This window comes from Polyodon spathula, chromosome 23 (genome assembly GCF_017654505.1).
Source record: "Polyodon spathula isolate WHYD16114869_AA chromosome 23, ASM1765450v1, whole genome shotgun sequence".
Taxonomy (NCBI): domain Eukaryota; kingdom Metazoa; phylum Chordata; class Actinopteri; order Acipenseriformes; family Polyodontidae; genus Polyodon; species Polyodon spathula.
In genome coordinates this window covers 29,766-44,266 of record NC_054556.1, presented here as the reverse complement: position 1 = coordinate 44,266, position 14,501 = coordinate 29,766, and the positions used below count along the sequence as shown (strand labels likewise).

The 14,501-nt window shown below is 50.2% G+C and overlaps 1 protein-coding gene across 1 annotated transcript in view; it reads left to right on the top strand.

Annotated features, from left to right (window-relative positions):
- Positions 1–6,404: 6,404 nt before the first annotated feature.
- Positions 6,405–14,501, top strand: part of LOC121298341 (cadherin EGF LAG seven-pass G-type receptor 3-like) — a gene marked incomplete at its 3' end in the record, with an annotated part of 35,762 nt that continues 27,665 nt past the window's right edge. Inside the window, exon 1 of the mRNA XM_041225435.1 lies at positions 6,405–11,470. Within this exon, the coding sequence (XP_041081369.1) occupies positions 6,607–11,470 (4,864 nt within the window). The remainder of the gene's footprint in view (positions 11,471–14,501) is intronic.

Here is a 14,501-nt window from a genome sequence, read left to right as displayed (position 1 = left end):
CCACAAACTTTGCTTTTGTGACCAGGACAGTGATATTTCAAAATATCACTATTTCCAATGGGAAAACAGGTGCTTTTGTGTCTTCGTTCACATAAAGTCAGAAAAAAAAACAACATATGAATCCAAATTAACATGTATTTATACTAAAGTAATACAAAAATGACTACAAAAGATTTAGACGTGAGTAATACAGTATAATCGTAAATCTGGAAAAACTACTCACTTCTAAATCTTTTGTAGTCATTTTTGTATTACTTTAGTATAAATACATGTTAATTTGGATTCATATGTTGTTTTTTTTTCTGACTTTATGTGAACGAAGACACAAAAGCACCTGTTTTCCCATTGGAAATAGTGATATTTTGAAATATCACTGTCCTGGTCACAAACGCAAAGTTTGTGGGGAATAATAGCCATTTTCTATACTTTTGAGGCATAAGCAATTAGGAAATAACACTTACTACCCAGGAACAAAAAAAAAAAAAAAAAAAATTGTTACACGGTGTAATACAAAAAAAGTATGGATGTTTAAAATAAATTAAAAAGTAATTGTATTTTCTTTAAAATAAACTAAATGTGGAAATGAAACTCACCTGGCAATGGTTTATTAAGTTATTTCAGGGAGGATGTGTCCTCCACTCTGTGAAGTTGTTTCAGGGAGGACGTGTCCTCCACTCTCTGTCTGGGATGGAGTGAAACACAGACGGTGCAGGAGGCACAGCCTGAGTGAAAGCTGAGTGACTCTGGGACGCTCTTGCCAACGCTGCTCCTTCAGTCCACTTTAATACTGAGATTATTTTTTAAACACAATCTGCATGTTTTTTGGTTTTATTTTTAAAACATACCCCACCCCAGACTTCACATTGATTCTTGAGCTTTGTGTGCCCAACAAAAAATGAGAAGCCACCACAAGGTGGTGCTCAAGACTTGGCTTGAACTTCCATCTTCAGAACCAAGCGAGGAAGGCTGCTTAGTAAAGATCAACATCGGTTTAGAATGAAAATCAGCAATCAGTTCTGTAGCAGAGAAGCCAGAGACTGGAAGGACAGGGAGGAAAATAACCTTTTGTATGGGTCAGTGCGCACAGTGTGTCTGTTAGTAAATAATTACAGTGATCTCTCGGCACAGACACGCTGTACAGTGAGGTCTATTTCCCAGGCTAGTAGTGTAGGGGTAGACTCGGACTGCAGTCTTAATGGGGAGGGGCTGCAGAAATGAGGGATGAATTGAAGGATGTCGGTGTGTGCGTGGAAGGGCTCAGTGTGTGTCAGTGTGCGTGTTGGTGTGTGCGTGGAAGGGCTCAGTGTGCGTGTTGGTGTGTGCGTGGAAGGGCTCAGTTTGTGTGTCGGTGTGTGCGTGGAAGGGCTCAGTGTACAGTTGGGTGTCTTCTCTAATTAAATTGGACCCCTTCTCATTTTATCCATCAGCTGGGCCTCCACAAAGACATTCATTTCTCCTGATAATCTCATTTTTTTCGACCCCTAGAGTATCACCCCCAAGGACAGAATGAAAAGATGAATTACAATCCACAGGAAAGAAACTCTCTGCCGAGTCTACCTCACACCACAATTATACTTTTTAATTTATAATGCGTGGGACAGCAATGAATGCAGAATGACTGTGGAGGGGGTGGGAGAAGGGGGGAGGGTGTATTGCTTACCGATTAACCCCACTAAGGCCCCCTTGCTTATTAAATATCTTGGTATCCATCGTTACAATCTCTATTGGGAGATACTAATACAAGCCGAAACGCATCCCAATGCAACACAGATTGAACAGACTCCCTCCGATATGACAAGCACGCACCCCCAATTCTGCGCGCGAGATCACAGCTTTTCTTTTTTGTATGTGTTTATCCCAAATGGGGGGGGGGCGCTTTTGTAATAACGTGGATTGATTTTCTGTCTGGTGACACACAAACACAGACACACACGCCCGCACGCACTGACACACTGCACAGACACGCACACGCACAGACACACTGAGATACACATATGCACACACATGTACTCACGCACACACACACTCGCATTAATTCTCTACACGGTGTGTAAAACATCTGCTTGAACCATAAGCTTCTCCACTGTATGGAGAGAGAGGAGGAGGGAGGGGCGGTGATTTCCGTCACTCGCGTTAGTGCTGGGAGAGTGACGGGGGGGGGCTTGGCTATTGTATTAATTGTAACAATGAGGCGCTGATCATAATTCCTTCGCGCTCTCTCACACCTCTCTCCTTGTTAAAACCCTGCATCAGTTTCTCATCAGCCAGCTGGGGGCCTGGCCACTACCACCTGCCTTCAAGCCGCGGGGGGGAGACGGGGAGCGAACCACGAGGCTCCATCATTGTGCCTGGCATTGGGTAGGACCCACGGCGGGGTTTCGGCACACACAGTACCACCGCTTTCCTGTTCCCATGACAATAGTGCCGAAGTCACTGATGGGCTGTATTGGGCGGATCCCGTGGGTTCTACCCGCCCTCTTGAGCTCGCAGTGCTGCTGTGATGGTGGAGCGGTTGAATGGGGGAACTGGATGACAGGGCAGCAGCAGTTCTAGTGTTCTAGTGATACAAATGAGGATACAATCAGTGGAAACTGTCTTTGCAAGAACTGAAGAGACACTTATTAATACTGAGTATAACAGAAGACAACGCAAATACCAGACCCGTGTAGAGAGCAGCAACTCAATCTAATACCAGACAGAGACAGCAGCAACTCAATCTAATACCTGACCCGTGTAGAGACAGCAGCAACTCAATCTAATACCTGACCCGTGTAGAGAGCAGCAACTCAATCTAATACCAGACCCGTGTAGAGAGCAGCAACTCAATCTAATACCTGACCCGTGTAGAGACAGCAGCAACTCAATCTAATACCTGACCCGTGTAGAGAGCAGCAACTCAATCTAATACCTGACCCGTGTAGAGAGCAACTCAATCTAATACCAGCAGCAACTCAATCTAATACCTGACCCGTGTAGAGAGCAGCAACTCAATCTAATACCTGACCCTCAATGTAGAGACAGCAGCAACTCAATCTAATACCTGACCCGTGTAGAGAGCAGCAACTCAATCTAATACCTGACCCGTGTAGAGAGCAGCAACTCAATCTAATACCTGACCCGTGTAGAGAGCAGCAACTCAATCTAATACCAGACCCGTGTAGAGAGCAGCAACTCAATCTAATACCTGACCCGTGTAGAGACAGCAGCAACTCAATCTAATACCTGACCCGTGTAGAGAGCAGCAACTCAATCTAATACCAGACCCGTGTAGAGAGCAGCAACTCAATCTAATACCTGACCCGTGTAGAGACAGCAGCAACTCAATCTAATACCTGACCCGTGTAGAGAGCAGCAACTCAATCTAATACCAGACCCGTGTAGAGAGCAGCAACTCAATCTAATACCAGACCCGTGTAGAGAGCAGCAACTCAATCTAATACCAGACCCGTGTAGAGAGCAGCAACTCAATCTAATACCAGACCCGTGTAGAGAGCAGCAACTCAATCTAATACCTGACCCGTGTAGAGAGCAGCAACTCAATCTAATACCTGACCCGTGTAGAGAGCAGCAACTCAATCTAATACCTGACCCGTGTAGAGAGCAGCAACTCAATCTAATACCTGACCCGTGTAGAGAGCAGCAACTCAATCTAATACCAGACCCATGTAGAGAGCAGCAACTCAATCTAATACCTGACCCGTGTAGAGAGCAGCAACTCAATCTAATACCAGACCCGTGTAGAGAGCAGCAACTCAATCTAATACCAGACCCGTGTAGAGAGCAGCAACTCAATCTAATACCTGACCCGTGTAGAGACAGCAGCAACTCAATCTAATACCTGACCCGTGTAGAGAGCAGCAACTCAATCTAATACCTGACCCGTGTAGAGACAGCAGCAACTCAATCTAATACCAGACCCGTGTAGAGAGCAGCAACTCAATCTAATACCAGACCCGTGTAGAGAGCAGCAACTCAATCTAATACCTGACCCGTGTAGAGAGCAGCAACTCAATCTAATACCCGTGTAGACCCGACCCGTGTAGAGAGCAGCAACTCAATCTAATACCAGACCCGTGTAGAGAACAGCAGCAACTCAATCTAATACCAGACCCGTGTAGAGAGCAGCAACTCAATCTAATACCAGACCCGTGTAGAGAGCAGCAACTCAATCTAATACCAGACCCGTGTAGAGAGCAGCAACTCAATCTAATACCTGACCCGTGTAGAGAGCAGCAACTCAATCTAATACCAGACCCGTGTAGAGAGCAGCAACTCAATCTAATACCAGACCCGTGTAGAGAGCAGCAACTCAATCTAATACCTGACCCGTGTAGAGAGCAGCAACTCAATCTAATACCAGACCCGTGTAGAGAGCAGCAACTCAATCTAATACCTGACCCGTGTAGAGACAGCAGCAACTCAATCTAATACCTGACCCGTGTAGAGAGCAGCAACTCAATCTAATACCTGACCCGTGTAGAGAGCAGCAACTCAATCTAATACCTGACCCATGTAGAGACAGCAGCAACTCAATCTAATACCTGACCCGTGTAGAGAGCAGCAACTCAATCTAATACCTGACCCGTGTAGAGAGCAGCAACTCAATCTAATACCAGACCCGTGTAGAGAGCAGCAACTCAATCTAATACCAGACCCGTGTAGAGAGCAGCAACTCAATCTAATACCAGACCCGTGTAGAGAGCAGCAACTCAATCTAATACCAGACCCGTGTAGAGACAGCAGCAACTCAATCTAATACCTGACCCGTGTAGAGACAGCAGCAACTCAATCTAATACCTGACCCGTGTAGAGAGCAGCAACTCAATCTAATACCAGACCCGTGTAGAGAGCAGCAACTCAATCTAATACCTGACCCGTGTAGAGACAGCAGCAACTCAATCTAATACCAGACCCGTGTAGAGAGCAGCAACTCAATCTAATACCAGACCCGTGTAGAGAGCAGCAGCAACAGCAACTCAATCTAATACCAGACCCGTGTAGAGAGCAGCAACTCAATCTAATACCAGACCCGTGTAGAGAGCAGCAGCAACTCAATCTAATACCAGACCCGTGTAGAGAGCAGCAACTCAATCTAATACCAGACCCGTGTAGAGAGCAGCAACTCAATCTAATACCAGACCCGTGTAGAGACAGCAGCAGACTCAATCTAATACCTGACCCGTGTAGAGAGCAGCAACTCAATCTAATACCAGACCCGTGTAGAGAGTGTAGAGAGCAGCAACTCAATCTAATACCAGACCCAACTCAATCTAATACCTGTGTAGAGAGCAGCAACTCAATCTAATACCTGACCCGTGTAGAGACAGACCCGTGTAGAGACAGCAGCAACTCAATCTAATACCTGACCCGTGTAGAGAGCAGCAAGAGACAGCTCAATCTAATACCTGACCCGTGTAGAGACAGCAGCAACTCAATCTAATACCCGTGTAGACCCGTGTAGAGAGCAGCAACTCAATCTAATACCTGACCCGTGTAGAGAGACAGCAAACTCAATCTAATACCTGACCCGTGTAGAGAGCAGCAACTCAATCTAATACCAGACCCGTGTAGAGAGCAGCAACTCAATCTCCTGACTGGACACGGAGACCAGCAACTCAATCTAATATTCCCGTGTAGAGACAAACTCAATCTAATACCTGACCCGTGTAGACAGCAGCAACTCAATCTAATACCAGACCCGTGTAGAGAGCAGCAACTCAATCTAATACCAGACCCGTGTAGAGACAGCAGCAACTCAATCTAATATACCATATAATATATATATATATATATATATATATATATATATATATATATATATATATATATATATATATATATGCAAGTAAAATAAAGTATTATTATCAATATATTATTATATAGTCTAGATAGTCATATGAGTATGCAAGATAATAGTAGACTATTCAATGAGAATATGAAACGCTATGTATGAGAATTTCTATATGCTGAATAAAATCACTTTACATCTATTTTGCTTGTGATTCTTTATTATGGGACCCATATAAAACAAAAAAAAAAAAAAAAACAACACAAAAAATGTGTTCAAAAAAAAAAAACACATTGGCCGAAATGAAACGAATGACAACCCACACAGAAACGCTTAAGTGTCACTGTATTTAAAGACTACGCTGTCGTTTGTATTTAATGCGTGTGTTAATGTGTTTGCAAACACACACCGATGCCACCAACATTTTCATTGAGAAAAAAAACAACAGACTCAGCACTTTGAGAGCTTCCGGGCTGCCAGGAGCAAACATGGCGACGGCGAAGGCTTCGGTGGAAAGGGCTGAGCATGCGCAGTGGAGCGAACCATCTGGTTTTCCACAGAGGGGATGGGAGGGGGGGCGATAGAGGGAGGGGGTGAGGACAGTGGGGGAAGCCGAGAGCCATGTTGGAGATGAATGAAAGGAGGGCGAGGAAAGAGAGATGTTGCGTCCCTAAGTCACAGCCCAAGCTTACAGAACACAGCGAGTAAATGCGAGCTTTCCGGGCCGAGAGAGAGACGGAGGACCACGGGAGGAGGTTTGGGCCGGGCCGGTGAAGGCTGCGACTTAGCCAGGGAGGGGAAGGATTTCTGTTCTACTAATGGCTGCGCTGCTGCTGGAACCAAGCCTGCTTTCGCGTCTGCTTCTGTTGCTTCTCCTCGGCTCTTTGTTCGCTGCAAGCCCAGGGAAGGTAGCGGGGGGCTTGGGCCGGACCGGAGCCTCCTCCCCCACACCAGGACAGACTAGGAACCCCAGATCCAGCGTGTGGGGGAGACGGGACAAGCTGGCCGGGGAAAGAGACAGCGATCTGGGGGAGCCGTGCACTGGGGGAGCCAGCACTGGAAGGGGCTATGGCAGCCGGGTGGGACTGTGTGGGTACCCTTGTAAATTAACCCTTCTGTGCACGGAAAGCGCGGATGGCAATGCACAGTACCCGCTGCATGAGAAGACTTCACAGACTGGTTTCAGAAATGATCGGCAGCCGGGAAGCAAACGCACGCCGTTTGTGCATAATTCTATTGGATTGTACTCCTCCGTCTTGCGGAAACGGGGTAAGAAAACCATACAAAGGACTAGAGCCCCCTCGGCCCCATTCGGATGGCAGATTGTCCCCCGTCTAGCCGGAGCACGCACGGGCCGACCGGGGCAGTGCACTACAAAGGGCGGCGTGTGTGTATTTCTGCGTCCTTCTTGGCACTCGCTGTTACCGAATCAAGAAGCTATTGTCCAGGCAGAGTGGGAGGGCCTCTGCTCGCAGCTCTCACTGCCGGACTGTACGCGGTCTGCCCTCTGTACGAAACAGCGGGGATCACAAACAGCGGAAACAGCGGAGTGCGCCTTCTCGCTGGTTTTGCATTTATGTAGGAAACCCTCCCCACTGCCAGTTTCCAATCCGGATAACAACTACAACGCAAACACTGCTGGTGCAACTGTCTTCCTCATCTCGAACCCGTGCCGTTTACCCTCCTCAGCCGACGAGAACAAAAGCAAAAACACACCTTGGATTATCAAACTTGTAGTGCAGCCGTGGTGCTGCTCCTGCTGCTCTGCCAGGACTGATAGCAGGCGGAGGGGACCCTGTCAGAACAGCTGCCGGGGCTTCAGCGAAGAGCAATGGAGGAGTGAATGTGTTCGAGTCTGTGATGTCGCTCGGGAGCGGGGTTTGATTCGGGAGTGTCACGCGTTTCATCTGGTCGTGGCGGTCAGCTCACATCACAGTCTCCGGGAGCGAAGAGCCGAGGACTCAGGGGAATCACTGTCATTACTACGAAAGCGAACTGCAAATCGGCATGTGAAGCAAACTGTGAATGAATCGCAGGTCGAGCATTCAGCAGCCGGCGAAGAGAGCGGCGACCCGGGGCAGAGTGGCGTCAACAGCCCGGGCCTGGAAATCAATGACTGGAGCTTCAAACGGCTGAAGATCAGCGACAGACAGAGAGGAGCAGAACAAGAGCCGCTGGATCAGTCCTCGGGTCCGAAGCTGCACTACGTGAGTAATCTCAGCACCCACAATATTAACATTACTAGCGCACTACCTGCGAGCTCTCCCGGTCAGCAATGTGTTGTTAAGGTTCGTGCTTTAAACAAATGCCTGGCTCTCAATGATAATCGCCAGGCATGTGCTGAAGGGCTATGTGAAGATAAAAGAGGCGCTGACTGTTTGAGCCGAAGGTTTAAATTCCTTTTGCTGAGCCCCGGATGGAAGCAGTGTATGGGCCGTGTGTGTGTAAAACAGCGGGCTGTGTTAAACTGCCTGAGGGGAGAGGTTTCAGCACCACAGGACTGGCGGACAGCTCCCTCCAGCTCTCAGCCAGAATTAAGTTCAGCTGCGACCGCTCTCAGAGCCTCAGCTCTCTCGGTTTGCAAACAAGACGGGAAGATGAAACCAGATACTAATTATAACAACAACAACACAGCCGCGGAAAATCCATTCCCGTCCGGTCCCTGTCTCCTGCGCCAGATGCTCAACGCCACCAAAGTCTGTTTAAAAACTATTTGTTCTGACAGCAGCCTAGCTATCGATCTGCGCTCGGTTCATCCTCAATTAAAGTCTCGCACGGCGGCGGCTGTGTTGCAATACGATCCATTACACAGCAAAGCTGTCGGGCGGCAGAGGAGAGGCAGGAGGAGGAGGAGGGCAGGGCCAGTGCTACCGTTAGTAAGGGCACGTAGAGCCACGAACCGCCACCCCCTCTTCCCCCAGTATAATTACCAGGTTCAGGTGGCGGAGAACCAGCCCCCAGGGACCTCTGTAATTGCTATGAATGCGCAGGACCCCGACCCCGGCGAGTCAGGCCGGCTCTCCTACTCTATGGCGCCTCTAATGAACAGCAGGTCAATAGATTACTTCAGCATCCACCCCAGCCACGGGCTGATCACCACCACCAAGGTGCTGGATCGAGAGCACATGGACCTGCACTACTTCCGTGTCACCGCCGTGGACCACGGGCAACCACGCCTCTCCGCCACGACCATGGTGGCCATCACCGTGTCGGACCGTAACGACCACGACCCAATGTTTGAGCAGACAGAGTACCGGGAGACCATCCGGGAGAACGTGGAGGAGGGCTACCCCATCCTGCAGCTGCGCGCCACGGACTCCGACGCCCCCTCCAACGCCAACATTCGCTACCGCTTCGTGAGCGAGGCCTCGGCACCCAGCCGCGCCGCCTTCGAGATCGACCCGCGCTCGGGGCTCATCACCACGCGGGGGCCGGTGGACCGTGAGCAGACGGAGCAGTACAGTCTGGTCGTGGAGGCCAGTGACCAGGGCAGGGAGCCGGGGCCTAGGTCTGCCAACGTGAAGGTGTTCATCACAGTGCTGGACGAGAACGACAATGTGCCGCAGTTCAGCGAGAAGCGCTACGTGGTGCAGGTGCGGGAGGATGTGCGGCTGCACTCGGAGATCCTGCGGGTGAGCGCCACGGACCTGGACAAGGACAGCAATGCGCTGCTGCACTACAACATCATCAGCGGCAACAGCCGGGGCCAGTTCTCCATCGACAGCGTGACGGGGGAGATCCAGGTGGTGGCGCCGCTGGACTTCGAGGTGGAGCGGGAGTACGCGCTGCGCGTGAGGGCCCAGGACGCCGGGCGGCCGCCACTGTCCAATAACACAGGCATGGTGAGTGTGCAGGTGGTGGATGTGAATGACAACGCGCCCATCTTCGTCAGCACGCCCTTCCAGGTGTCTGTGCTGGAGAACGTGCCGCTGGGCCACTCTGTCATCCACGTGCAGGCCGTGGACACCGACTCCGGGGACAATGCGCGGCTGGAGTACAAGCTGACCGACACGCTGCCCGACACGCCCTTCGTTATCAACAGCGCCACGGGCTGGGTGACAGTGAGCCGGGCGCTGGACCGCGAGGCCGTGGAGCACTACTTCTTTGGGGTGGAGGCACAGGACTACGGCACTCCGTCCCTCTCGGCCTCGGCCAGCGTCACCATCACCGTGATGGACGTGAACGACAACCGGCCCGAATTCGGGCAGCGCGAGTACTTCATCCGGCTCAACGAGGATGCGGCCGTGGGCACCAGCGTGCTGAGCGTGACAGCCGTGGACCGGGACGTGAACAGCGCCGTGACATACCAGATTACAGGAGGGAACACGCGCAACCGCTTCTCCATCAGCACGCAGGGCGGTGCCGGGCTGATCTCGCTGGCCCTGCCTCTGGACTACAAGCAGGAGCGGCGCTACATACTCACGGTGACCGCCTCCGACCGCACGCTGCACGACACCTGCCAGGTCCACGTGAACATCACGGACGCCAACACGCACCGGCCCGTGTTCCAGAGCACACACTTCTCTGTGGGCGTGGCAGAGGACCGGCTACCAGGCAGCACCGTGGTCGTGATTAGCGCCACGGACGATGATGTGGGGGAGAATGCGCGCATCACCTACTTCCTGGAGGACAACATCCCACAGTTCCGCATCGACTCCAACACGGGCGCCATCACGCTGCAGGCAGAGCTGGACTACGAGGACCAGATGACCTTCACGCTGGCCATCACTGCGCGTGACAACGGCATCCCACAGAAGTCTGACACCACCTATGTGGAGGTGAACGTGAAGGACGTGAATGACAATGCGCCGCAGTTCGTCAGCCCGCGCTACCAGGGCACCGTCATGGAGGACACCCCACCTTTCACCAGTGTGCTGCAGATATCCGCCACTGACCGTGACGCACACGCCAATGGCTGGGTCCAGTACACCTTCCAGAACGGGGAGGACGGAGACGGGGACTTCACCATCGAGCCCACCTCAGGGATCGTACGCACGGTACGGCAGCTGGACAGGGAGAGCATCCCCTTCTATGAGCTCACCGCCTACGCCGTGGACCGGGGGCTCCCTCCTCAGCGCACCCCCGTGCACATCCAGGTCTCCGTGCTGGACGTGAACGACAACGCGCCTGTGTTCCCCGCTGATGACTTCCAGGTGTTCGTGAAGGAGAACAGCGCCGTGGGCTCCGTGGTGGCTCAGATCACGGCCACGGACCCGGACGAGGGCCCCCACGCCCAGATCATGTACCAGATCGTGGAGGGGAACATCCCGGAGATCTTCCAGATGGACATCTTCTCCGGGGAGCTGACCACACTCATCGACCTGGATTACGAGGCGCGCTCGGAGTACGCCATCGTGGTGCAGGCCACGTCCGCGCCCCTGGTGAGCCGGGCTACCGTGCGGATCAAGCTGGTGGACCAGAACGACAACGGGCCGGTGCTGCAGAACTTCCAGATCATCTTCAACAACTTTGTGTCCAACAAGTCCAACAGCTTCCCCAGCGGGGTGATCGGGCGCGTGCCGGCCAGGGACCCCGACGTGTCGGACCGGCTGCACTACTCCTTCGAGCGCGGCAATGAGCTCAACCTGCTGCTGCTCAACCACACCAGCGGGGAGCTGAGGCTCAGCCGCAAGCTCGACAACAACCGGCCTCTCGTGGCCTCCATGCTGGTCACTGTGTCAGGTAACCAGTGTAATACAGCAAAGTGTGATACAGCACAGTGTAATTCAGCACAGTGTGATAAAACACAGTGTGATACATCACAGTATAATACAGCACAGTGAAAGCACAGCACAGTGTAATACAGCACAGTGCGATACAGCACAGTGTGATACAGCACAGTGTGATACAGCAAAGTGTGATAAAACACAATGTGATACACCACAGTATAATACAGCACAGGCACAGTGCAATACAGCAAAGTTTGATAAAACATAGTGTGATACACCACAGCATAATACAGCACAGTGTGATACAGCACAGTATAATACAGCAAAGTGTGATACAGCACAGTGTAATACAGCAAAGTGTGATAAAACACAGTGTGATACACCACAGTATAATACAGCACAGTGAAAGCACAGCACAGTGTAATACAGCACAGTGCGATACAGCAAAGTGTGATAAGACACAGTGTGATACACCACAGCATAATACAGCACAGTGTGATACAGCACAGTGTAATACAGCACAGTGTGATACAGCACAGTATAATACAGCACAGTGTGATACAGCACAGTATAATACAGCAAAGTGTGATACAGCACAGTGTAATACAGCAAAGTGTGATAAAACACAGTGTGATACACCACAGTATAATACAGCACAGTGTAATACAGCACAGGGTGATACAGCACAGTGCAATACAGCACAGTGTAATACAGCACAGTATAATACAGCACAGTATAATACAGCACAGTATAATACAACAGAGTGTAATACACCACAGTATAATACAGCACAGTGTAATACAGCACAGGGTGATACAGCACAGTGCAATACAGCACAGTGTAATACAGCACAGTATAATACAGCACAGTATAATACAACAGAGTGTAATACAGCACAGTGTGATACAGCACAGTGTAATACAGCAAAGTGTGATACAGCACAGTGTGATACAGTACAGTGTAATACAGCACAGTGTAATACAACAAAGTGTGGTACAGCACAGTATGATACAGGACCGCGTAATACAGCACAGTGAAAGCACAGCACAGGGTGATACAGCACAGTGTAATACAGCAGAGTGTAATACAGCACAGTGTGATAGAGCACAGTGTGATACAGTGCAGTGTAATACAGCACATTGTAATACAGCACAGTGAAAGCACAGCACAGTGTGATACAGCACAGTGTAATACAGCAAAGTGTGATATAGCACAATGTGATACAGCACAGTGTAATACAGCACAGTGTGATACACCACAGTGATACAGCAAGGTATAATACAGCACAGTGAAAGCACAGCACAGTGTGAAGCATAGGTAAGCATTGTAAAGCAGAGATAGGTATGATAAAACATATAAAGAAAAAAGCATGGCGAACTATAATAAAGGCAAGTGGTGTAACCTGGACGAGCTGCACAATGACAGTGCAAACAAACAAGAGAAACATTTCTGCAAGAGAAGTGAGTCTTCTATTGTTATTATATGTGTGAGTGATTTCTGATTGCACTGTGAGTGGTATATATTGTTATTATATGTGTGAGTGATTTCTATATATTTTATATGTTTTTATATATTGTTTTTTATACATTTTAAAGGGTTCCTTTGTTGATGAGATGGGATCATTTGAAAGGGTCAGCTGGTCATGTTATTTTATTGATAAAAAGTTATTGATATAAAGTTATCAGATACCAACAGAAGCTGTTCTGTTTTACATATATATTCTGTATCATGATCTTTGTCAGTCCTCTTCAATTCAGAGCCATGCAATCACACAGGCACGCACTCACTCAGTATGATTGTATTTACAGAGAATGTTATCAGGTTCTTCACAGCACTCACATTGCAGATCAGTTTATAAGAGGCACTGTTTGCACGAGACACAGGCTCTCTCTGCCTCTCCCAGCGTCTCTGATTCACAGGGCAGGCTGTGTTTGACCCAGCCCTCTCGCTGGCTGCTTTTTAGCTTTCTGTCTTTTTATACAAACACAAATGTTATTTGAAATGCTGCTCTCACACAGGCATGTCCCAGAGAGCTGGGATTAAAACAGCAAGCGAGCTGCTCTCTGAAACAGTGGAGCATCAGCCTAGTGTTGCAGCTGAGGCCCTCACACTCAGCCAGGCGTGTGAGTGAGGTCACCCTGTGTAACACAGACACTGCTAGTGCTGGCTGTGAGTGCTCGTGGTGTACAGTGGCTGCAGCGAGTCTGGAAGCGCTGGCATTGTGCTGCCGCCGCCTTTTAATTACTGTTTTAATTTTTTATTGCCAGGAGAGTGTGAGGTGTAAAGGCACTCAGTCCACAAACTCACCACAGGCACGACACTCATGGGGCACGCAGTGTTTGAATGTGTAAGGTGCGGACGTGTGCCTGCACAGAGTGTGCACTCGAAACAGGCATGCTCTCCGTGGTGAGGGTGTCACCACGCAAGCACTCTGACAGGTGCAGTCACCAGAATGCACTCACAGTGTTAAGGTTAGAAGTGGGGGATCCACGTAGGCGCACTCACACAGGCACGCACTCACACAGGCAGGCACTCACACAGGCACGCTCTCACAAACTCACACACCCACGCACTCACACAGGCACGCAATCACACAGGCACAGAAACGCACTCGCACAGGCACAGAAACGCACTCACACAGGCACGCTGAGATAGAAAACTCACACCCACGCAATTCATTATCAGGGGAGAGGGATCACAGAGGCGGGTGGAATGGGTGGGAGTGACACAGACACGCACTCACACACAGGCACGCTCTCACACAGACACGCACTCACAAACTCACACAGGCACGCACTCACACAGGCACGCACTCACACAGGCATGCTCTCACAAACTCACACACCCACGCACTCACACAGGCATGCAATCACACAGGCATGCACTCACACAGGCACGCTCTCACAAACTCACACACCCACGCACTCACACAGGCACGCACTCACACACTCACACTCACACACTGACACTCACACAGGCACACACTCACACACACACAGAGGGAAGGAGAGGGAGAGGGAGTGGGAAGGGGAGAAGGGGGAGAG